The 27,081-nt window shown below is 35.2% G+C and overlaps 1 protein-coding gene and 1 pseudogene across 3 annotated transcripts in view; both read left to right on the top strand.

Moving 5' to 3' along the window:
• Positions 1–7,457, top strand: part of GYPA (glycophorin A (MNS blood group)) — a 48,391-nt gene extending 40,934 nt beyond the window's left edge. For all 3 annotated transcript variants that reach the window (XM_051967261.1, XM_051967260.1, XM_051967259.1), the window contains 2 exons: positions 2,482–2,567; positions 6,493–7,457. In XM_051967261.1, coding sequence (XP_051823221.1) covers positions 2,482–2,567; positions 6,493–6,504 — 98 coding nt within the window. In that variant the 3' untranslated portion in view covers positions 6,505–7,457. The remainder of the gene's footprint in view (positions 1–2,481; positions 2,568–6,492) is intronic.
• Positions 2,574–3,806, top strand: LOC127541924 (elongin-C-like; annotated as a pseudogene).
• Positions 7,458–27,081: the final 19,624 nt, after the last annotated feature.

Here is a 27,081-nt window from a genome sequence, read left to right as displayed (position 1 = left end):
AGTTTGTAACATGGTTCTTCCCTTATTAAAAAAAAAAATGGTTACTCTTTTCTGAGACATTAGAAAATATCTTACCCTGATTCTTCAACAAGGTTTGTATGTTTAAGAATTCTAAAATGTAGACATATCCTGAAAAGAGATGACACTCATCTGTATTAATAGAACAAGATTTTCTATTTGGTGTTCTCATTAATCACATCACAAGTCCAAACCCCATTATCTCCCTTAATCATTCCACTTTCATCATTTTTTAGAAGAGATAATAAATATTGAATCAATTTCAAATTTGGTTAAAAAAAAAAAAAGTATAGGGTCATTCTTAAAGCACTGGAAGGGAGAGAACTGGGCTTCATTTCCAGCTCTTCCATTTGTTCTACTGTTTGATCTCAAGTACGATACTTAATCTCTATGAAATGTTCTCATTTATAAAACCGTGATAATATCTGTGTTGATATTAATGAGAATTTAACTATTGTAAATGCCCAAATTGACTATAAAAAACATCTGAAAGAAGATGCTATTTGTATCCAAAGAAAAAAATTAAAAGCAGAAGTAGGTATAGAACAATTTTACACACAAACATACACATTTATGTCTAAAACATTAGATTGTGAATCTAAATTTAGGAGTTTAAATCTCCTTGTATGCCCAAGAAAATTATAAGAACTGCTAACTCTTGATCCCATGCTTAAAACCCATGGCTTTCTCACTTTTAAAGGATAATAGTCATCCATTGGTCTTAGGAACCAAAAATGTTGGTGCAATTCCAAATAAAAGTAATTATTTATTAAATTCTTCACTCCTATTATTCATTATTATAGTCATCTCTATGATTGGAGGGAGGAATAAAAAAAAGTTACATAACTTTATTATATATTTAAAAGGAATGGAAAATTGTAAATAATAGATTTGCAATTTCATGTACAATCATCTTTTCCCCCTATTCTACTGTTATAGAAATAATTATTTTTTTATCTTAACTTCAAAATAAAATACATTTTGAAAATTCAACAACAACAACAAAAAAAAAACAGTGAGAAACATTATAGTTTAATGGATAAAAGTCTTGGCTTGAACTTAGGAGGCTCTATAATACATATTCATTATATGATCATGAACAAATCACTTAATTACCCAATGCCCTCTGGTAACTTTAAGGATATAGGCTATAGAGGAGTTGCCCACCAGCAGGGATGGAAGGAATTTCCATAAAAAATGAAAACACAAGTCCAGATCCATACAAAATAAGTATAAGTAATTATAAAGGAAATTGGGGGGCGAGGGGGCTGAGTCTAGGAATGAGTCACAGCTATGGAAATAACTGGTGTCATTCATTAACTCTCAGGGAGGTAGTGTGTACTGATTTCATGTGTTTCTCATTGTGTTATTCAGTTAATTTTTGGTGTTTATTTAAAATGCTTTATTTATTTCGAGTTTTGCAAAGAAAAATTGTTGAAATGGACCCTGGATTTAAAAATAACAGGAAGTGAGAAATTATCAAAATCAAAATTATTAAAATCTAATTTTAAAGGAAAGTTGCAGAGGAATTGGTTGGGTTTTTAAAATTCATATATCCATCCCCGATGACATGGAACTCATATCCTAAAATCCATAAGCTTAAATTTTTCCTGCTTTACCTTGGGAACCCCTGCCTTATTCATCTCTCAAGTAATCTGAAGATCAAAGAAAACATCCTTTTGTGACAATCTTTTTTGCATCCTTTAAGATGAAAATTGTTTTTAGTGCCTCCTGACTCTGAATTTATAAAACAAGTGAGATCTTCTAGGTGGCTAGATCTAAGCAATTATAAAGCTGAGTCCTGCCTATATTGTCTTATTCAGATAATGGATATCACTTTTGGAAATCCCATTGTCAATTTACTTTACTCATGGCTCAATTCCATTGCCTTCACAATCAGCTTTCAGTGGATAATTGCTAATTATTTCTTTTAAAGATATACTCATATATATATATATGGTTTCATAGGGTTGCCTCATGCTTTATATAGACATGGTCTGAGTCTCTATGAAAAGGTGAAATAACTAACCCTTTATCTAATAGATTTATTCAGGTGACCCCATATCTACCTCATATGGTCATTAATAACAACAATAATAATAAGTTATAAGTGCCCAAAACTTTAAAATTTAGAGAGTCAGCATGGAATAGTAATAAAGTGTTAGGCTTGGGATCAGAAGGATAGGGATTTGAATCCTATCTCTCCTTTTTACAATCTTCATGACCATAGGCTGGTCATGAAACCTCTAGAAACTCCCTAAAAACCCTCTATGAATTCATAGATAAAAATGGAATGAGTTTTTCGCATGAAAAATCTCCCAAATTAATAGAATTAATTTGAATTCAGCTTTTCAAAGTAGCTTAATTATATCATTAGATGTATTAAACCCATTTTCTGGATGTCTGTAACCTAGGTGTTTATTTCATCCTATTGCCATTAATTGATCTCTCCCTTTCTCTAAGTGATCACTGTGATAGTTTTTGCTGTAATAGCTGGTATCATCGGAGTCATCCTCTTTGGATCAGTCCTTGTTCGCCGGCTGACAACGGTAAAACTAGAACTTTTAAACTTACATAAGATGATAGTTGGAACAAAGTTTCTATGAAATCTGTTTTTCTCCCCTTTTGACATGACTAGGTGATTGGAAGTAGCTCATAGAGACTTACTAGCATGCTGTGGTAGATTCGGACTTAGGAGTACTTAGGTTTGAGCTTTACCTATGACACTTCTTAGCTGTGAGACACTGGAAAAGTCACTTGACCTCTTCAGGCTTCAGTTTTTTCATCTGAAAAGATGAGGCACTCAGAATAAATGATCTCAGAGGTCCCTTCCAGGTCTCATTTTAGGATTCCATAAAAAAAAGAAAATACACTCCTTCCCAAATGTCTTCCTTTTCAATTATTTTGGTAATAACAGAATTGAGAGCAAAGTTTTTGTGTATTTGGAAATTCTCTTATTTAAAATAATAACAATAATGACCTCTGCTCCTATGAGGTAATTCTTGTCCATCCATTTCCATTTCAAAGAAAGGTCAAGAATTAATTGAGGCTGGGAAGGGAGCAGGGGAATGGCTCCAAAAGGAGCAGTGAGTGGGGACCAAACTGCACCTACTGCAGAACTAACAACGTGTTTTGTTAACAATAAAATATAATTTCATGAAGAAATAATGGAGAAGAGAAAGCATATGGCAGGTGTGAGGGCCCAGATGTTATGCATGTGAAATCTACATCTTCTAATAATCATGAATTTATTATAAAAAGGGGGAATATTTTAACATCAAGAATAATAAAAGCCATGTTAAATGGTCCAGGTTGTTTTGTTGAAAATGAAACCAATGGGTTAATTTTAGAGAATTACATGTCCAATCACATGTCCAATCAAAAATATGCATATATTTTATTTTACCTCCATGGTTTACTATGCTAAAGAACTCTACAGAGGTTCCTGGATTCCCAGTTACAACTGAAATTGAAGTGGAATTGGCAATGGCTGCTCCAGACTTTCTAAATTGTTAAATAAAATAAATTACAACTAACTGTTAACTTTTTCAATATTTAATACTTGTAGTTCAGTTAATAATTTTTTTTCATATAATATGTTGAGGATTCTAAAGTTTATTACAAAGCAGATAACTTTAATCAGAATTGAAATTTATTTTGCATCTTGTGATCTTGGACAAGTCACTACCTTGTATAACTCTGTACATCATCTAGCTAAGAAAGCTTCCTTTGAAATTTATTTTTCACTCATTACATTAATAAAATTATTACTTATGTATTAAAAATAAGATCATGGCAAAATTTTTTTTACCAACACCCATTCCTCTTCTCCAACACCCCCCCCAAAAAAAAACTAGAATTGAACAAAAAAAAGTCAAAATAATCTTTATGAATTTAATAAGTGGAATTCCTGGTAAGAGTCTGGCATAAAGCATTTTAATGGTTTATGGATTTAATTTTATTGATAGTCAAATCATGTCTTCTTTGTATATGGTGGCTATATAAAGAGTATTGCTGATATTAAGAAACACAGCCTATACGTAACAGGATTAATAATTACATCAGTGTAATAAGGCTTTTACTTAGTAAAAAATAAACATTACTTTAACCTTCAGGATTACAAAGAACAAATTTAAAACTTCAGTCAAGGTGTCTCCTATGTATAGAGTCAAGAACATGAAGGTTAAGTTTCTGCTTCCTACTTTTCAAGTAGCAGAGAATTAATTATACAAATTTAAATTTAAATACTGGTGACTAGATTCTAAAGTGCAAGTGCAAGGATTTTTAATGGTAGATGGTGACAAAAATGCTAATTATATTCAGAGTTGATGATCTTATAGGTTAAGATGGTAGCAGAAACTCCATTTCTAATGGGTTCTGTCCTCATAGGCTATCTTTTTAGTTCATGGCTACATTTGAATACATCCTAAAATACTAAAATTGATGTTCCTAGTTAAGTATGTCTAGAATTTGAATAAAGAGAGATTATGCATTTCAGAAGTGGTACTACGTGATAAATGAGAAAATATTTACTAAAGAAGGAGATATTTTGTATAATATATGTAGTGTACCTTATTTTCAAATAAGCATTCAATTCTTCCATTCTTGGTTTTTATTCTCATATAAAACATTTTCAATCATTATATTCTTGTATAGCCAAAATGATTAGATATTATTTTAGTTTAATTAAGAGATTTTAATAGTTCATATTATATTCAAATATGTAATTGTTTCTGGAATTGATGTCAGCTTATTTCTGAAGTTCCACTTAAAACTCTTCCCTAGTCTTTTTTCCACATTGTAGCATTTTCAGCACATAGGATTCTATTACAAATAAAATCCTTTACAGCAACAACAAAAAAGAGTTAATAGAGAGTAGGTGTGATTTGTGGGGAGAAGAGGGGCAAGATTTCATCTGTTCTAGCATCAAAGACCCCTTTAACATCCAAGTGTCAATAAAAATCATCTGGCACCAAGGCCTTAGCAAGCCCAGAAGTCATCACCATTAGATGTGGAGAAGGAAAGAACTACACAAAAAAGAATTTTTCCCCCTTAAATTCTACAAATATAATGGCAACTGATCAGGGGGAAAGAGTCAACACCCCAATCTCATTTTTCCCCCTGTCTTCTATGGGGCTTCTGAAGAGTCATAGCATTAAAGTTTTTCTGTTTTCATTTACAGAAAAATTCATTTAACTTGAAGAACAAGGACTCAAGCTCTTCTTAAAAGTCTTTTTGAGACAGAAAAAAAGTGGTTGAGCACTAGTCCCTTTTATTTACTCTATGCTCTCCCAAAAGAACAATAAACAAACCTGTACTCTGACTTATTGAAGTTTTTTGATGGCCAGGAAATGTCCATTTTAAGATCAGAAGCATCTGACCTTGATCGCAGGCATAAAAAGTGAGAAAATGTTCTTCACCTCCATCTCAGTCCTATGCTTTTAAGACTAATTGACCTTGGGGGATAGAGTCTAGCTTATAAAACAAAAACAACACAGCATCTCAACAAGTGTAGATGCATTTGGCCAAAACCTTCCAGCAGATCCACAACATTTGCTGAGGTACTGGCTGGAATTTCAATGTCACCCTCTCCCTCTTGCCATTTTCCTCCTCCATTACATTATGTATCACATGTTACAAATTCAAGAAAACATTACCATTTGCCTCCAAGAAGTACATATGCCCCTTCTCCCACTAGACACATATTACTATGAAAATCAGAAAATTAGAAGGAGCATAAAGAAGGGGAAGTATGTACAAAATTGCTAAATACATTGTTTTCATTAATCTCACAGAGTGATTGTTTGTTGCTCTTCAGTCATTATTCTGAGTTGTTCAGTCATCTTTCCAACTCTTCATGACCCCTTTTGGGATTTTCTTAGCAAAGACACTGGAGTGGTTTGCCATTTCCTTCTCCAGTTCATTTTACAGATAAAGAAACTGAGGCATTTGTGACTTTCTCAGGATCACACAGCTAATAAGTGTCTGAAACCATATTTGAACTCAAGAACATAAGTTTTCCTATCCCCAGACCCAGCACTCCATTCAGGGTGCCTCCAAGCTATCTTTTTAATTTTTACTTTCTGGATTTGATTTGGTTTTGTGGGCTGGTGCTTATCTCGATGCACACAGTATCAGACATTTGGGTTCTATTCTAGACCCATATGACTGATACTCCCTTAGTCTTAGTTTGTCCATCAATTAATCAAGCTTTTATTCAGAGTAATTTATAGTTTATTAAAACATTTATGAAAATTAAGTTTTCCATAAAACAGGGCTGAATAATTATAAGAAGTAACTAGGAATTATATCCTTGGGAAATGTTCTATAGAAAAAGAGATCGCCTGGATATTTGTTATTCTTTTGACAACTACACTAGGCCCTTTAAACCACTAAGTCTCATCCTGTTTTGTTTGGTTTTGTGTGCTGATATTTTATGTTTGTTTTTATCTTCCCTCCCCAATTTTGCTACAGAGAAACCATTAAAATCATCCTCCCAAAACCACCTGAAAAGAAGATTGTGTGAATAATTCTGTGGAAGAATGGGAAATAATGCTTTGTCATGCTAATCGAAGACATCTCTCTGAATTGGAGACAATATCAGGAGGCACATTTCATCTGGAGGTTCCTGTTTTAGGGATTCAATGATGGATAGATAAAAATGGCTCAGCTGAGCCAACTATTTTGATATTGTGAAATTTTGATTCCTATTCCTGCTTTGGTTTTATGTTTGCTTAATTGTAGGAGTTAATTGTTTAGGAACTCACCTGTGATCTCCTATCCCTGCGCCCTTGGAGGATCTTCTTGGGTCTGATGGCCACTTTAGACCACATTTCATAAAATAAGAAACAAGTCTCTAAGGACATTCCAGTGGCAGCATCCTGAGATCCATTTAAACGTCCAGTTGCTCTACTACTTCTATTAACCTTTTCACCTGAGACAAAACGCTAGCATGCTAATACATGATGATGTTTTATATGGCAATGTAAATCCTGCTCACAAAGAAAATTAACCCAGAATGTGCAGCATCATGATACCAGCATCCACCACTGACTGCAGAAGGGAGAGGTTATATAGTGGAAGAAAGAAAAAGGAATCAAGAGTCAGAGGACCTCAATTTTCATCCCAGTTCTATTTTTTTCTCCCTAAATAGTCCTATTTTATTTGTTCATTTTTATATTCTTTTTTAAGCTTGTTATTTTCAAATAATGTGCACAGATAGTTTTCAATAGTCACCTCTACAAAACCTTGTATTTCAAATTTTTTTCTCCCTCCTTTCCCCCTATCTTCACCCCTAGATGGCAAATAATCCAATATATGTTAAACATGTACAATTCTTCTCTATATGTTTCCACAATTATCATGCTTCACAAGAAAAATCGAATCAAAAAGGAAAAAAAATGAGAAAGAAAATAAAATGCAAATAAACAATAAAAAAATGAAAATACTATGTTGTGGTGCACACTCAGTTCCCATAATCCTCTCTTTGGGTGCAGATGGCTCTCTCCATCACAAGATCATTGGCACTGGCCTGAATCACCTCACTCTTGAAAAGAGCCACGTCCATCAGAATTGATCATCGTATAATCTTGTTGTTACTGTGTACAACGTCCTCTTGGTTCTAGTCACTTCCCAGTTCTATCATTTAAATCTATTTCATCTTGGAAAAGCCATTTAACACACATGAGCCTTAGTTTCTCACCTATGAAATTCAAATTATTTTATTAATAATTTTTAATCCAGACCTATAATTTCACTTGATGTACAAAAGTTGCATTTGAAGACCTATCTCTCCTAGTTCAGATGTGCTCTGGAATTTATAGTCTGCAAGGAGAGCTGGGACTTGGCTTAGTCAATGTTGCTCAGACAGTGTATGCTCATGGTAGGATATGACTTGGAAGACTAAGTGCCTCCAGGCTGCCTTACTGTACTTACTATCAGATATATGCAGGATTCTATATTACAGACACAAAAATAAAGTCAAAACTATCCCCCCCACTCCACCCTCAAGGAACTTAGTTCTGGCAAGAGATGGAGAACAGAGAGCTGAACTAAATGGCCTAAGACCATTCCTGGTTTGAATCTTCTGAAATCCACATGGAGCCATTATAAATAAGTGACTATTATGAAGAAATTGCCCATTGGAAATGACTCACTCACTTGGAGCCCAGCATGGACTCTTTCAGGATACTAATACCCTTTGGTATAAAATTATTTCTATAAATGATACCACAGAATCCTCCCCTCCAAAAAAAGCTAATTTCCCTGAACAGGGGTTTTTCACAAAAATAAAAAAATCTTTTACTCCCCATGACCACAGAAGACAGTCAGATTCACCCAGGTTCCAGTGAGATGCACCAGACACAAACACTGACAGTTAGTTGTTATATGTCATTGGGTAATCCTGAGTAAGTCACTTTCCTTGTTTTGTTGTTGTTTAATTATATCAGCCACGTCCAAGTCTTCATGATCCCATTTGAGATTTTCTTGGCAAAGATTCTAGAGTGTTTTGCCATTTTCTTCTCTAATTCATTTTATAGATGCAGAAACTGAGACAAACAGGATTAAGCAGCTTGCCTGGGTCCTATAGCTAGTAAATGTCTGAGGCCAGATTTAAATTAAGGAAAATGAGTCTTCCTGACTCCAGACCAGGCATTCTATTCACTATGGTGCCATAGACAAATTAGGGGATGTAAAGTGAATTTAAAATCTCTACCTTCCCTTTGTTGGTCATTAATAAGAGTTGTTAGGTTTTTTTTTCTTTTGTATCATAAAAGGAAATAAAACATAAGAGCAAAAAAGTTCATTTTTGTAAAAATATGCTACAAAAAATGTACCTATGTTATGAGATTCAATTGATCCCATGAATAGTTCACTTTCATTTAACTTTCAGGTATTAAAAAAATAAGTTAAAAATGGCACCCCCAAATAAGTAAATACCAGATAAGACAAGTTACTACTGTTCATATAGCACTTTAAAGTTTTTTCCACACATTTGAGCCTCACAACAATGTTGAGAAGTCCTACAGGTATATTTTATCTGAGGAAATGGAGAGACAGGGAGTGTAAGGGACTTTCCTATTATCACACAGATAATAAGCTCCAGAGGCAAAATTCCAAAACATCGCATCTCTGGCTCCAGATTCACCTTTCTTTCCACTACACTGTGCTGGACAGATCCAAAGGGAAATTTTGAGGATAGAGAAATCACATTAGCTAATGGAAACCTAGAGGGGAGGAAGAGGAGTTGTACCTGATGTAGGTCTTAAAAGCACTTCAGAAATCAGAGATATATTCTTGGCATGGAAGGAAACCCATGAAATCAGGAGAGAATAGAAGGAGACTGGGAATTCTCCCAGTCTCCTTGTATTCTAGATATTTCCTTACTTTTTCATATTTGAGGACTCAACCTTTTATATACGTATGGCTTGTTGTTATTTACAGATAAATCTATAACAATCGTTGTTTCAGAATCACTTAAACGTGGATTTAATCTTTTAAGTCCCAAAGTAGCGTCACGCATTTCAGAATTTTTTTCAAGTGATGAGCCCACACCAATTCTTAATAAATAAGTACCATGTTGTAAGAGAGATGTTCTGGCATTTTTATATGAAATACATGGTTATTTTTAAGATAATAAAATCTATTTTAAGAATAGATCCCAAATTGGAAAATTATGCTCTCTTTTATCATGACCATGATCCTCCTGTCCATCTGCCTCGTCTATCTCTCATTCACATTCAGTTTCATCACAATAATTTGTTCCTAAATTCTCAATGCCCATCTATGGGTGATAAAAGGAAGGAAGAAGAGACCATATAGGTATTTATAAATAATGTAAACTTTGTCAGGAGTTCAGTATTGTTTTTTTGATCATGATTGTGGATGCTGTGGATAAGCAGAGAACTGATTAGAAGGAAAGGTAGGGAGAACATGGATCTTTACAAACCAGATAATCAGTTCTTATAAGCAAAAGGAGTCTGTGCCTTGTATTTTTGCAGCAATTAAACTGCAGCTTTTTATCTTCCATACAAACTTGATCCTAAATCTGTCCTCAATCTAAAATTGCAATTATATCATGCGATATCTACATTCTAGTCCAGGGGTTCTTAACTGGTTTTTTTTGTTTGTTTGTTTGTTTGTTTTTTGTCTCATGGATCCATTTGGGAAGATTGGTGAAGTCTCTGAATTCTTTCTCAGAGGAAAGTTTTTAAATGAAGAAAATTAAATGCATTCAGATTTTGTGCATGTACAAATGGGGAAAAGAAAAATGGAAGAAGAGGGATTGTATCATAGGATGAGATCAAAGAAGAAGTCAATACTGTTGAAATATAATTATCAAAGGATTTTTAAAACAAGATCTATGAACTTGGTCTATACCATGACAGCTCAGATAGGGACAGTGGGAAGATGGGGGGCAGAAGGGAAGGTTCTGAAGTAGACTAGATCCCTTGATATGGCAAATGATGGGTGGAGCACTGCTGCATCTGCCCCCAAAGTGGCTCCCTCTTTACCTTAGAGTCATCCCTACCTCATAATTAGTCTGAAATTATTTCTAATACCCTGACACCTTAGTAGGACAGCACAAGGCGAGGAGCCTAGTCTCAAAAATGCACTTCTCTTGGGTTGGAAGAGTAACCCTAGAGCAGGGGTCCTTCTTTATGAGAACCAATTATAACAGTATTTGAATAAGGTAATACTAACTGATGGCTCCATCAATTAATGACATTGAGAAAGAAAGAAAAGTATATGATTGCTCCCCTTACATTAAATTATGATTTACCTGTACATTTCTGCTCTCATCCTCAAAAGTAAGGTTACTTAAACTTTTTTCACTTGTGACCCTTTTTTGCCTGAGAAATTTTTATATGACTTCAAGTATAAAGATATATAAAATAAGTACATACATCAAATATTTACTAATAATAAATCATAAAGAAATTTATTTTAAAATAATTCTTTGGTATATGTACATATATAATTTTGCCATTTATTAAAGATGAAAGGAAATTTGCATATTAATAAGTTAGGTTGCTTGTTTATTTTTACATAAAGAATTAAATCTTGGTAGACTATTTGATACTGCAGCATGTAATAGTACAATAAAAATAACAAAATAATTTTTTTATTATTTACAAATTTTTCATGACCCTACATTCAGTTACATACTCCATATGGGGTCACAACCCACAGTTTAAGAGCACTTTGGAGCAAAGCTTTGTATGGAGAAGAAGAGGAAGAAAGTAGGAAGAGAGGAAGACCAAAGTGACAAATAGGAGATTGAAGAGGTGGATGGTAGCATCCTGGGGCCATATGTATTCATTCTAACCACTTTCTACCCAACTGTCACTGTCCAATTTCTGAACCAGATGTTCAGAAATTTTGTGCAGGATGGACCAAGTCACTCAGCTCCAAGTCTCTGGAATTATATTTGTTCACTTTGGTCCTTTTTTGCTATGTTGATCTATTCACATTCACTCCTCCCCTTTTCAAGCCTCATTTTGACAATTGTAATCAAATGAACATTACCTGTGCTTATGGAAGAACAACCATTATCTCTGTGACTTCCAAAAGCAGAAAGTCCTTCCTTGGAGACCACTCTGCTTCAGTTGTGGTCTCCCCTTATTAAATCAGAAGCTAAACTCCTTAGGAGAAGAAGGATCTCACTTTTGCATTTATATTCCCAAGATTTAATCCAATGCTTGATATATGGTAAATAATTAATAAATGCCTTTTCATTCATTCTTGTATTCATACCCCAAAAAGCTCAAAAATGGGAGAAAGTCCACATTTATTAATATTTTTGATACCAACTATGTAGGGTAATTTTTTTTCTAAAAACCATTTCTAAATACAAGTGGCATAAAGTAGCTCATTAGCTATATGATTCAAAGTTTCAACTACATCATCCCCTTGAAATAAAATCAGTTTCCATTCTGGGCCTCCAATCAAAATTCTCACTTCCTTTACATAGCCATCTCAAACACATATATGTCATTCTTGGTCTATTTTCAATTTCATGAATTATTTTCTCCCTTTGTACTTTGAATCTCTTCTCACCTACTCTGCCACTTACTATATTTTCTACCATTTCTATCCTGGGGGAAGTTACTTACAGTAAACTAAAGTTTAGCTATAAGTTTTATTTTATCACATAGGAATCTTTCTTTCTATATCTTGCATCACCCACGGCATAATATTTAATCCCTAGAGTTAACAAAACTTCTGTAGTGACTAGTAACAGATGGAAATAAATGAAATAAGATGAAACAAAACCATTCTCAGTTCTCCCACAACCAACTGGGGATTTCCCCAAAAACATAATGAAGGTCTGTTTATTATTCAGGGGGTGTTATAGACAGGAGAAGTTGAGTTCAAATTTGGCCTTAAGCACTTAACACTTGCTAGCTATATGGCCCTGAGCAAGTCATTTAACTGAAATTTCTTCAACAAAAAGGGGGGTGGAAATTAAGTGTTTTTATTTAATATTCATGTACCTGGAGGAATCATTCATTCAAGATGACTTCTTGAGGAACATTGTGATACAAAAAAATGGCCAGTGCTTCTGGAGGCAGGGGATCCTGGCTACAATTTCCCATCTGCCACTTAACTCTCAGTGACCATTGGCAAATTATTGAACCTGTCTTGTGCTTTCTCATCTTTAAAATAGGTGAGTTAGGCTAATAACTTCTACCTTGTATGGTTTTTATAATTCCCAAATTTATGACCCTGATTTCTGATTTCTCTGTAATCCACAGGACATCAGAGGCTATGTTCTTCTGTAATCTTTAGTACTAAATATTTCCATCATCTCAGTGGTACAATAATGCATAAAGCACTGGGCTTAGCACTAGAAAGATTCTTCCTCATGAGTTCAAATCCAGCCTCAAACACTTCCTAGTTGTGTGTTCCTAGGCAAGACATTTAAACCTACGTGCCTCAGTTTCTACATTTGCAAAATGAGCTGAAGAAGGAAGTGGCAAAATGCTCTAGTCTTTTCACCAAGAAAATCCCAAAAGGGATCATGAAGAGCCAGATACAACTGAGAAATGACTGAACAGAAACAACACTCAGCTCAGTATCAAGAGAGACAGTGTAGTACAATGAAAAGAGCACCAGGATAAAATCAGAAAAAATGGCTGTAAATCTCAACCCTATTGTTTATTTCCTTGTAACCTTAAGCGGGTCATCTTCATCTATCTGGCTTTCAATTTAACCTCTGTAAAATAATAATAATTTATATAGTATTTACCATATGCCAGGTCCTATCCTAATTGCTTTACAATTATTATCTCATTTGATCTTCACAGAGGTGTTATTATTATTTGCATTTAACAACTGAAATCACATAACTAGTAAGTGTCTAAACATACAGGTGAACTCAGGTGTTCCTGACCCCAGAGGCTCTGTACACTGGACCACCCAGCTGCCCAAGAAGAGGATTGAACTAGATAAGACTTAAAGAAAGGGGGAGAAAAAAGAGAACATTAAAGTCATTCTCAAATATCTGTCATATGGAAGCATATGACCCTAAAGGAAAGAAGTGAAAACAGTGGTAGAAGTCACAAAGATATCAATTTAGGCTAGATTTGGGGGAAATTTCCTAATACTTATTGCTCAGTCATGTCCAACTCTTCATGACCCCATTTAGGAGTTTCTTAACAGAGATACTGGAAGGGTTTTCCATTTCCTTCTCCATTTCATTGTACAGAAGAGGAAACTGAGGCAAACGGTCAGTCTTATGTGACTTGCCCCAGATCACATAATTCATGTCTGAGACTAAATTTGAACTCAGGAAGAGGAGTCTCTCTGACTTCAGGCCCAGAATTCTGTCCGCTGCACCTGGTTGTCCTAAAAGAACTGTCCAAAAGTAGAAATGGGATGATGTAGGAAGCAGTATTTGCTCTTTCTCCCTAGAGAACTTCAGTCCTTAATGACCTCTTTGGAACACTGCATTGGAGGGTCACATATTTATGACTCAAAGGCTACTTAAATCTCTTACAATTAAAATACCATGACATGTTGGTCCCAATGGGTTTTTCCAGCTCTAAAGACTGTGATGTTCTGGGATCTGACCAGAACACATAGTACATCAGGATGACCATATCCCTCAGCGAGGAAGGACCCTGGACCTCACTTAGCACAATATTCTTGTCCAGATACTGGATATCACACCATTGGACCAAAAAATGTCTCCTACTCCTAGGACCTTTGACTTTGTAAGAGATCAAGTTTGAAGAACTACAAAGTTATTGAAAAGCTAAAGTCATGTTTATCCATATACCCCTTCCCCATCCCTAGCTCTTCTCTGCCTTTCAGTCCTTCCCCACAACCCTTATCCAGATACTTAGGACTTTTCATTAAAACAAAGGTTTGACTACTTCAAAGGCTGATTTTGTTTTTGAACAGCAAAATAACTGTTAGGATACGTATACATATATTGTATTTAATTTATACTTTAACATTTAACATGTATTGGTCAACCTGCCATCTGAGGGAGGGGATGGGAGGAAGGAGGGGAAAAATTGAAACAAAAGGTTTGGCAATTGTCAATGCTGTAAAATTACCCATGCATATAACTTGTAAATAAAAAGCTATAATAATAAAAAAAAAAAGGTTTGCCAGTATTGCATCAGAGTAAAAATCCATCATCCTTGAAAATAGTTTTAAAAGACCTGAAACTGGTCCCATGAGACTTAATTCTCATAAATGTTTTATTTAGTAAGCATCTTTTTCCTTTAAAAAAAAATTTTCAATTTCATCATAAAGAAACTTCTGAAATAAAGAAATTCTTTTTAAAATACTTGTAGACAAACTAAAATATTTGAGTGTCTACCTGCCAAGACAAACCCAGGAACTATGTGAACACAAACACTTCTCACAAAAAGTCATATCTAAACAACTGGGAAAATTTCCATTTCTCATGGGTAGGCCAAACTAATATAATAAAAACGACAATGTTGTCTAAATTGATCTACTTGTTTTGTGCCATACCAATCAAACTGCCAAAAAAACAAATTTTATAGAGCTAGAAAAATAATAATAAAATTCATCTAGAAGGACAAAAGGTCAAGAATATTAAGGAAATTAATGAGGAAAAAAGTACAAAGGACAATAGTGGCTTAGCAGTACCAGACCTAAAACTATATTATAAAACAGCAGTCATCAAAACCATTTGCTACTGGCTAAGAAAAGAATGTTGGGTCAGTGGAATAGGTTACTTACACACAATACAATAATTAAGGCCTACAATCATCTAGTATTTGATGAACCTCTTAACTCCAGCTTCTGGGATAAGAACTCATTATTTCACAAAAATTGCTGGGGAAACTGGAAAATAATATTTCAGAAATTCAGCATAAACCAAAATAAGGTCAAAATGGGTACATGATTTGGGCATAAATGGCAAATTAGGAGAGCAAGGGATAATTTATCTGTCAGATCTTTGAAGGAGGGAAGAATTTATGAGTAAAGAAAAACTAGAGAACATTATGAAAGACAAAATCAACAACTTATATTACATTAAATTAAAAAGGTTTTGCACAAACAAAACCAACAAAAACAAGATTAAAAGGGAAGTTCAAAGCTGGGATTTTTTTACAGCCAGTGTCTCTGATAAAGATAAAATTCTCAATTTTAAAATATATAAAGAGATAGTAAATATCTTTCCTAATGTGTTATGAAAAGAGGACAAAAAAGGGTCATCTATTTAAACCAAGAAATCATTTTGTGATCATTCTTCAAAACACAGCAGGATATAAGAATTCAAGCCTTTCCCCAATTGATAAATGATTAAAGGATATGAACAGACAATTTTCAGAGGATGAAATTAAAGCTATCTATGGTCATATGAAAAAAATGCTCTAAATCATTATGGATTAGAGAAATACAAATTAAAAAGCACTCTGAAGTACCTCACACCTCTTAGATTGGCTAAAATGACAGGAAAAGATAATGATAAATGTTGGAGGAGATGTGGGAAGACTGGGACAGTAATCCATTGTTGGTGGAGTTGTGAAATGATCCATCCTTTCTGGAGGGCAATTTGGAACTGTGTCCAAAGGGCTATAAAACTATGCATATCCTTTGACCCAGCAGTGCATTACTAGGTCTGTATCCCAAGGAAATCACAAAGAAGGGAGTGTGCAAAATGTTTGTAGCAGCTCTTTTTATGGTAGTAAAGAATTGGAAAAGAAATGGATGTCCATCAATTGGGGAATGGATAAATAAGTTATGGTACATGAAAGTAATGGAATATTATTGTTCTATGAAAAATGATAAAAGCTGATTTTAGAAAGGCCTGGAAAGATTTACATGAACTAATGCTGAATGAAACAAGCAGAACCAGGAATACATAGTGCATAATAACAGCAAGAATGTGCAATGATCAGCTATGAAAGGCTTGGTTCTTCTCAGTGGTTCAGTGATCCGAAGCAATCCCAATAAACTCTGGATAGAAAACACCACCTGCATCAAGAAAAAGAACTATGGAGATTGAATATAAATCAACACAGGCTATATTCCCTTCTTTTTTCTGTTTTTTTCCCTCTCCTGTAGTTTTTCCCTTTTGTTCTGATTTTTCTCTCCCAACATGATTCATAAAGCAATGTGTATTTATTAAATTTAATTTAATTTAATGTAAAAAAAGAAACTTCTACGTTAAGAATCTCTATTTGTAAGTAGTTTAGAAATGTTACCCTGTTTTGGTTTTTTGGTTTGTTTGTTTTTTGTTTTTTGTAATAAGAGACAATGTGATTTGATGGATAGAGTCCAGAAAACAGGAGTTCCAAGACCTTCTGGTTATACCAGCTGTGTCATCTTAGCTAAACCCTTCTTGACTCCAGATTCATCCCCAACTAAGACAACAAATTTCAGAAAAAGGGGTGATCTGTACTGAGAAAGGGAGTTCAATTACTGAAGCTTCCTTAATTGTCTAATACTTAGCACAGTGCTTGTCACATAGTAGGTAATTGATGCTTGTGGATTTGCTAACTGGCCTAGCAGGTAGATCATTGTCATTAACTATAACATCAGCATTCAAGACTAATTATTTTTGGCTAACCATTTTTAAGAAGATGGAAGTTTTACAGCCAATCCACATTTTTATCCACCTGGGGAAATTTCCCTTAAAGGAAAGTTTCTTGGTTTCTTTCTTGCTATCCTATTCTAATCGTGTTCCTTCCTTATCTCTTGTCATTATGGCATATCTGCAGCTAAACATTAGAGTAAATGAATCCAGATTTAATACAGAGGAATTACTTATGCATTTAGACATCTGTTCTCATCAGTAGCTTAAAAACCACAAATTGCCTATGAGATCTAAGAAGGTAGTTTTGTCATAACTGACAAGGTGTTGAGAAAAGTTTGATCTCTGAGGTACTACGAAATTGCCCATCTATGGATGAGAACTAAAGAATGTTAAGGAGATAATTTTATGAAAGAAAGACAGTTCCCTGTAGAATTCGACTTCCCTTTTTTATACTGAACCAAACAGAATATACCCTTACAAGGGAATAGATTTTGATTGCACACTGTGCATTTATAGAAAAGAAATAAATGTTTTCCTCAATAGAATAAGCTTCTATTTCTAGTTTGCCAATGGAAATATGAGAAACAAATTCTCATTCATTTGGTAAGCAAATCCTTCAATTACTAAAATAATCTGAGAAGTCTAGAATTTTAACTTAAATGAATTATAGGCATTGCAGGCTATCTGAGTCAAGTATGACTGTGCTACTCATAGCTTAAAACCTTCATTATCTGGAGTTCTTACCTAATTTCAGTTTCTATATACAAGGTGGAGTTGGAAAATTACATGTTAATTTAATAACATATTGAATTACATAGAAAGAATAGGCCTACAAGTCAAACCTTGAAGATTCTGGAATTGAATTGACTGACTACTATTTAAAAGAAAGGAGTTTCAGAAATCATGCACTCCAATTTGCTCTTGCCCCAAAATCCTGATTCTACCCAAAGCATCTTGTTGAAGAAGCATCTTTTAGTATACAATTTGCTCTCCTGTGTCAAAAGCTTTTTTCTAATTTTGAAGCTTGTTCAGTTTGGAACCTTAGCTAAGTTTAGAGATGAACCCAAGATCATCTCTATCCTGTAATGATGAAATCTGTAGAGGATATCCATAGACATATAGAGAGATATTAATTATATTAATACATTAATTATTAATATTATAATAATTTATAATATATGTAATAATAATATAATTAACGTTAATTATATTCATCATTCCTGATATCGATTAGACTATTGTTAGTAACACATATTCACTGAAACATGCTCACAAATATCCTACCATTTGCCACTAATTATCTCCAGACAGATGTTGATTGCTTTTTCCCAAATATTCTCTTTCCCATTGTGGAGACTCCTGGAGATTTGGTTATGACAATCAGATATTTCATATGAACCAGGGTTCAAAGATTCAGAGATTCAATCCAATAGCTTCTGCAATGTTCTTTTTCTTGTTATTCAATGCCCACCATAGAAATGTATACAATGTTAGGTATTGAGGGAGTATTTGGAATGATAACAGAAACAGTCTTTTTCTAGATTTTAAATATAATTTTAAGAGAAATACAAGCAATCCTCAAAAAGTGAGACCAGATTCTGAAGATTTCAAATCCCTATAATTTGGACAAATTATTTAAATACTCTGAACTTCATTTTCCTCATCTATAAAATGAGAGAACCAAGTAGGTGATGAGGTGGATAGACACCAGGTCTGAAGTCAGGAAGACTCATCTTCCTGAATTCAAATATGGCCTCGGATATTTATTGGCTGTATGATTTTGGGCAAGTCATTTAACCATGCTCATGTCCATTTCCTCATATATAACATGAACTCAAGAAGAAAATAATAAAACCATTCCAGTCAGTATCTTTGCCCCCCAAAAACTCAAAAGGGGTCATCATGAAGACATGATGGACATGACTGAAAAACAGCTAATAATAATAAAATGAGAGAGTTTGACCAGATAAAACCTTCAAGTTTTAAATAGATGATCATGTGAACCCAGAAGTTCATTGAATCACTATAAACACTGAAAACCTAACTCAAGAAGTGGAATAAAAAATAGCAAGAACATTTTATGACCAAAAAGGGAAGCATACTGCTCATGTGTTAAAAGCAAATGATAACAACAACCCAGCTCATATTTATATAGTGCTACAAGGATTGGAAAGCTTTTCACAAATAATCAGGTCATTTGATTAAAAATTGGAAGCCCAAGTGCTTGCCACAAAAATATCAAGAGACCCATGACAAAGTTTCTAGCATTTTCTCCAAAGATTGAACCAAATAGCATAATGTATAGAGAGTGACTTCCTATCACAATACACTTTCGAGATAAGATTCTACATCTCCTTCATATCATGTATTTCTTATCCCTGTTTACCTGTCGGTGGCTCATATCTGTACCTAGGCAGTAGCTACAGCTAGAATACAACATCCAGACAGTCCTGACCAGCTGAGAACTCCCTCCTCCTTCTAGATGACCATCAGGGGATGTTAGAATTAAGAACACTCTTATTTGTTAGAGATGAAAACAGCTGGAGATTCCTCAGCTGAATGCCCACAGCCACAAATGGAGAGAAAGACTCATATGTTATTGAGGAGAATAGTGGGAAGTTACATGGTATGGAAGAAAGGAAAAGAGTCCCTATTTAAAAGCCATTGGTGCTCTTTATTGAGAACTGGAACTCAGAGATCTTGACTATTAATTATTAATTATTCAACTGAGCCCTAAGTTAAACTGAGGCAATCAACTGTTGATCTGAAAAGCTCAAACATCCATCCATCAGCCATCTTAAAGTGCTTTTTTCCCCAGTTTTATTTTTTGATCAGGATTGCTAAATTATAAATTAGTCCTTGTCTATTTCTAGATAGCATCACTATTCCTGAAGGCGCTGTGATGACCTTGATGACCAACCAATCATTCAGTCCTGCAGATATTATTAAGTAGCTCTCCTAAGATCAGACCATTATCTCCCATCTCTTATTAAAACAAGGCTATTTCAATCTCCCATCAAGTATCAGAATTTGCTAAATCTTTGTTTTGTTTCTCCAGGGAAGGAAGAAACAGCAACAATGAGGAAAAGCATGATTCCTTCGGGAAACGAGGCAAAGGTAGCCAGCTCTGATTGCAGACTCCTGGGTCTTATTTCAGAGGGAAGCAGAATAGACCTTCCTGGTATCGATAATTTCTAAGCCAGAACCGGACACAAAAGGGAGTGTTTGAAGCCTCCTTGGAAGACAGTTATGGTTATCTCACAAAACACGTTTCTAGGGAGTGCCCAGAGATGGCTGTGAGTCAGCAAAAATAGCAAAAGAAATGCTTTTCACAATTTACAGCTATATGCTCCACATCCTGGTGTTGAGAAAATGGAATTAAACAAGGAAACTTGAATAAGGTAACAATCATCTTCCAAATTCACACTGTCCTTTCAGGTGAAGGAAAAAGGCATTTTCATCTCAGGTTTGCAACTAAATGTTACCCAAAGGCCAAGTCATCCTGAATGTCTTAGAAGTAAAGTCAATCTGCCAGAAATAGAGTGAGTCTGTGTTTTGTTTACAAATCCATCTTCTTTCTACCAAGGCATCCTTTTTCTAAGAATAGGGTACTGGACTTTGGACTGGAAAGACTTCGGTTCTAACCACATGATCTTGGACAAGTCACTTAACTTCTCTGGACCTCAGTTTTCTCATCTGTAAAATGCAAAAGCTGCACTCAATGGCCTTTAAATTACCTTACTAAGATCTAATGACTTGCCCAGTGCCAGACAGTAGGAAAATAAGATTTGAATGTAAGTTGGTGCTTTTTTCAATTCTGGGTCTGAGTGAATTCTTCATTGTCAACTTAGCCAGGCCTTCCTGACTGGTATAAGATCTCTTTAAAAACTATTCCCTGAGAGACAGCTGGGTGGTACACTGGATAGAGCACCAGCCCTGAAGTCAGGAGGATGTGGGTTCAAATCTGGTCTCAGACACTTAAGACATCCTAGCTGTGTGACCCTGGGCAAGTTACTTAATCCCAATGCCTCAGCAAAAAACAACCAACCAACAAAAAAAAAACTATTCCGTGAGGAAGGGGAAGCAATGGAAAAGGCAACAGAGTTAATACTGAACATAGAGAGGTCCTGAATTCAAATTCTGACTTTCCCACTTAATGGCTATGTGTCTTTGATTAAATCGCTCAACTTTATCTGGAAAATGAGAGGCTTGGACTAAATAAATGTTATGGTCCCTTCCTATTCTAGATCAGTTTCTTTCCATCTTAGAATAAAACAGCAGAAATTGCTGAAACTTAAAATCTTCAGAGATGTATTTACATGTGTAAATGCACGTGTATTTATTTGCAGCTGTGCTGCAAAACAGTGAATTTGAAAAACCACAGAAAATGAAAACTAAGTATTTTTAGATAATAAAGTGTTTAGAATAAAGTTATAAACACAAACAAATGACAGTCCTATAACTACTAATATTGACTTTTGCCCAGAATTGAAACCTCACAAAAATGGTTTGGACAGAATGTTTTTTAAAAAGCGATTAATGTGCTCACCTTATACTCCACTATTATTCTCACTACATTACTGTGGATATTGGTACGAAAGAAGAAATGAGGCAGAAGATACAGAAAGCTGACCTCAAAGTCAGGGAGATCTGAGTTCAAGTCCCACCACAAACTGCTGTTTGACCTTGAATAAATTACCTAGCCTCTGATTGTACTAAGGAAAATTTCTAAGAATGTAAATTGCAAAGAAGCAATTGTTCTGCTTTAAAGGAAGGCATTTCCACACTGGGTGATCCCCACATCAAGGATATCATATCTGCCCCCCAAAAAATGGTAAAAAATGAAGCCACTAAAAAAATTATGATGATGTTAATATACATTTTATAAGATGACCGAAAGGGAAATTGTCCAAAACATATGATTCACATCCTAATTAGGAATTCTTTGGGGATAAAAGAGGCAAAGAGTAGAATACTTTAATCCATAAGCATCTATTAAGCACCTATGTGCCAGATAGTATCATCTTTGACCTCTTGAAGCTTAATTTTAAAGGAAACAACAGAGGCATATTCAAAACAGATAAAAAGTCACCTTAAAAAGAAAAGTACAAAGACCTGAAAATCTAAGAAAAACCTCAGACAGTTAGTTGGGAGGAAGGAATGCAAAGGACTAAAGGGCCAGCCACAGATGTATTTTCTCTCAGAGAGGAAGTGGCTCATCCCCAAGAGAGAGGAGATTGAACTAGATGACTTCTATCATATCAGCCACCTTTCTGCTATAAAAAGCTGACTTAAAATAGTTTTTAATTATTTTGGGTTTTTACATCATTTCTATATCATTTCTCAACCTACTCTCCTCCCCACTTTAAACCCTATCTAAATCCTAAACCAAAATAGTTAAATAAAACCAACTGGGGCAGCTCGACAAAGTGCATAGAGGACAGGTCAGGAGGACCTGAGTTCAAATGCAGCCTCAGATACTTAACACTTCCAACTATGTGACCCTAGGCAAGTCACTTAACCCCAACTGCTTAAGCAAAAAAAAAAAAAAATTTAATTAAAACTAACAAATAACTGAATTTAATAGGATATATAACTTTCCATATCCATAATCCCCCATCTTTCCATCAAGAGTAAGAAAAAATACTTCATTATCTATTCTCAAGGACCAGGTTTAGTTATTGAAATTAATCTGTATCCAACTACCTTATAATGTTGTTTTCACTAGTTATCATGAATGCTGTTCCTCTAGTTCTTTCTTCATTTTGCCTCAATTTTCCTGTGTTTCTCTGAGTAACTTAAGTTCATTATACCTTACTATGAAACAGCATTCCACAATTTGGTCCACAATTCCCCATTAATTGGTATCTACTTTGTTTCTACCACAAAAAAATAAAGACTCAACTTTTGAACACCAATATTCTCTCAGTAATGTTTTATGGCTGTGAATCATGGAACTGCATGATCTCAGATGAATCAAAATTGTAATTGACTCCAAGAGCAATGGAAAGATGCACAGGGAATGTAAATAAGCAAATTGCTGCCTATTACCCAGGATTATTTGCATGCTAGAAGTGTTGCAGAAAACACATTTCTGGAAAAGATGGTGGACCAGTCCTGTAGCAAGATAGAGCAGGGATTCCTATCCAGAGGTCCACTGATAACCAGTAGGTCCATGGAATCCTTGAACTTATATAATTGATTCATTTTCTTATTCTATGTATGTTATTTTATGAATTTAAAAATATTATCCTGAGAAAGGAGTGCATAGGCTTCTTCGTACTGCCATGATACCAAAAAGATTAAAAATCCTTGAGAAACAGCGATGACAGCTTAACAGCCCAAGTATTTCACTATTATCCATGAAGATGTCTTCAGTATGTTGGATAAATTCTCAGTGTTAGATTTATAGGAAAATATGGACTAGAATTTTGAAGAGATGTGCATGGAGGAAGATGACCTACAATGAGGAAATCATAGAAACATTAAAGTGTTAAAGTACATCAAAAGAATGGGGTCAGGGTGGGATTATACAAGTAAATAAAGTATTATGTAGCAAATAAATGTAATAAGATGATGAGTAAAATCAGAATGAAGCAAACAGAAATTGTCAGTATTTTTTGTTCTCTCTCTCCATCTCCCTCTCTTTCTCCTTCTTTCTCCTTTTTTTTCTCTCTCTCTCTATCTTTGTCTCTCTCCTCTCTTCCTTCTCTTTCTCTTTTTGTATGTATCTCTGTCTCTCTCTATCTCTGTCTCTCCATCTCTCTCTGTGTTTCTCTGTATCTCTCTCTCTTCCTCTCTCTCTTCTCCTCCTCCTTTTCCTCCTTCTCCACCTCCTTCTTTTCCTCCTCTTCCCTTTTCCCTCTGCCTGTCTGTCTCTCTCTATCTCTCTCCATCTTTCTCCCTCTCTCTCTCTTTGTGTGTATATGTGTATCTCTGTCCCCCTCCCCTCTCTCTCTGTCTCTCTCTGGGTCTCTGTCTCTGTGTCTTTCTGTCTCTCTGTGTCTGTCTATATCTGTCTCTCTCTCTGTGTCTCTGTATGTGTGTGTCTCTCTCTCTGTTTCTGTCTCTATCCCCCACCCCTCCCTCTCTCCCTCTTTCTCAGATTTAAAATGTTTCTAAAAGAATCAATGAGTACTCACAGAAAGAGGTAAAAATTTCATTTCACTACTCACATTAATGTTAATGTTTCAAGCTGTTTAAGACATCTGGGGCACAGATTAATTTCCCGAGAGATTTTTATAGGTGGTAATTAGTTACAAATGTCATCAACATTAATTTGATATTTCGCTAAAACTCATTGTTTCCCTCAGAAACTCCCCTCCTCCAAATTTAACTCTTATTGAGAGCTCTATCATCCATGACCTTTCCCTGTCCCTCATCTCGACACTGAATTAATTGCCCTCTTGTCAATTCTACTTCCTTACTTATATTCATCTTCTCTCCACTAACTGACTGATAAATGAATGAGTGAGTGAATTAAAAATATTATTTTATGTGTTAGCAATATGCTGGGTAACTAGGTGGCTGTCCAGTGGAGACAGCAAAAGACTTGGAATCAAGAAGGCTCATCTTCCTGAGTTCAAATCCAGCCTCAGACACTTACTAGCTGGGTGACCTTGGGCAAATGACTTAACCCTGTTTACCTCAGTTTCCTTAACTATAAAATGAGTTGAAGAAGGAAACAGCAAACCACTCCAATATCTTTGCCAAAAAAAATCCCAAAAGGGGTCACAATGAATCAGCTATGACCCAAACAAAAACAAAACAAAACAATGTGCTCTGGCTAAATTCTGGTAGTCCTGACCTTCAAGAAGAAATAAAAAAGAAAAACAAGATTTATAAAGAATGGTGGCCAGGGAGGAAGGTTTTAAAAAGAAAAGTGGGGGAAATGGGACAGTAGGATAATTGACTGACATGTCCTTAAAGAGAATTGTAGTGTTACTTTTGTTCTGTTCTCAGAGCTGGAGTTGGAAAGTTATGTGACGACTATAGGATAGAGCATTCATAGAGGGTCACAGGGGTGGTGGGACTTTCAGTTCCATAAGGAGATTGAGGTTGGAGAAGAAATGGAATAGCCTAACAAAAGCAAGGAAGTGGCTTGAAGGGTCCAAAACCTGACAAGATAAGGAGAAATGCCCTTGGACCACCCATCACACCAACTGTAAGCCTTCATCCTCTCTCACCTAGACAACTATAGGAGCCTCTTAACTGAGCTCTGTTTCCAAACTTTCCTTCTTTTTAAGCCATCCCTCACCTAGTTGCTAAAATGATTTTCTTAAGGAATAGATCTGACCTTGTCATTTCCCAGTTCAAAATTCTTCAGTAGTTTCCTACTTCCTTTGGCATCTCAGCTTGAGATTTTTAGGCTCCCTGTAATCTAGTTGCAATCTATCTTTCCAGCCTTCCCTTCCCTTCTTTTCACATACTCTACGATCCAACCAAACTGGACATCCTACTCTTGCCTCTGTCCATTAATACATCATTCCCCATACCTGGCATTCTAGGGCTCCCTTCTCATTCCCATCTCTAAATCCTAATATTTCTTTGAATTTTGTCTGAGACATCCTCTTTCCCTGATACCCTGGAGAGACAAAGAAATGCTTCACACACATTAAGCATTTAGAAATTCATTTGTCAAATTGAAATGAATGTCATACAAAACTTAGACCCAAATCTAATTATTCTAAGTCAGTTGTTCTTTCCACTACAGTAGACTGCCGTGTTTCTTGATGAATTTTTTCCACCACTCACTGGTGTGTTTACTTCTTCAATATGGGATATGTATCACTCAATAGGTATTGATTTAAGTATCCACTATATGCCAGGCACTGAAGGTACAAAGACCAAAATAAAGTCATCTCTGCACTGAAGGAGCTTATATTTTAATGGAGGGAACAGCATACATACACAAATGGGATTCAAATTAACTTCAGAGGGAAAAGAGCTAACGACTGAGGGGGAACAGGATAAGTTCTTGCAAAAGGTAACATAGGAGTTGAGTCTTGAGAAAATCAGGAATTTGAAGAAGCAGGGACTCTATAGATATAGGGAACTGTTGCCATTTCCTTCTCTAGCTCATTTTACAGATGAGGAAACTGAGGTAAGTAACTTTCTCAGGGTCTCATAATTAATAAGTATCTAAGGCCAGATTTAGACTCATGCCCAGTGTTGTAGCCCCTAAGCCACCCAACTTCCTGAGTAAGTTCTAGGGAACTTTTAATTTTTTCCATAGTGCCTTCCATTGATAATTTTTTTTTTCACCATTTACTGGTATATTTACTCCTTCAATATAAAATGTGTATCACTCAATAAGCATCAATTTAAGTACCCACTACAGGCTAGGCACTGATAATATAAAGACAAAAATAAAATAATCTCTGTACTGAAGGAACTTTTTTTAATGTTTTAATGGGGCGTGGAACTAAGAGATAGGGTATCATTCAGTAATGGCAAGTTGGTCTATATGTATAGACTACAGACTGAGTAGGGTTGCAGGCAAGTTAACATATATAAGTACTTACTATGTGTCAGACCCTGTGCTAAATTCTGGGCATTCAAACAAGAAAAGAAAAAAAAAAGATAGTCCCTGCCTTTAAGGAGTTTTCATTCTAATGGGGAAAGAGAAAGACGTAAAAGAAAGCTGAATGGGGGGAGAAGGAAGGCAGAAGGGTACCAGGTACAGAGACATGATAGAGGATGACCTGGGTGCAGGAATCCCAGAGAGGGATGAAATAGAGGGGAATATGATGTCTCAGATTAGAAAGGTGAAAAGGGGACAAATTGTGAAAAAAATGGAATGTTTATCCAACATATAAAGGACTGCTTGCCATCTAGGGGAGGGGGTGGAGGGAGGGAGGGGAAAAAAATTGGAACAGAAACGAGTGCAAAGGATAATGTTGTAAAAAAAAAATTACCCTGGCATGGATTCTGTCAATATAAAGTAATTATTAAATAAAAATTAAAAAAAAGAAAAAAATGGAATGTTTAACAGAGAAATTTATAAGTCTATACCTTGTTTCCAGTATACTTCT

The sequence above is a fragment of the Antechinus flavipes genome, chromosome 6 (assembly GCF_016432865.1).
Source record: "Antechinus flavipes isolate AdamAnt ecotype Samford, QLD, Australia chromosome 6, AdamAnt_v2, whole genome shotgun sequence".
In the NCBI taxonomy this organism is placed as follows: domain Eukaryota; kingdom Metazoa; phylum Chordata; class Mammalia; order Dasyuromorphia; family Dasyuridae; genus Antechinus; species Antechinus flavipes.
Note: the sequence above shows the minus strand (reverse complement) of the source record. Positions and strands in the feature narration are given on the sequence as shown.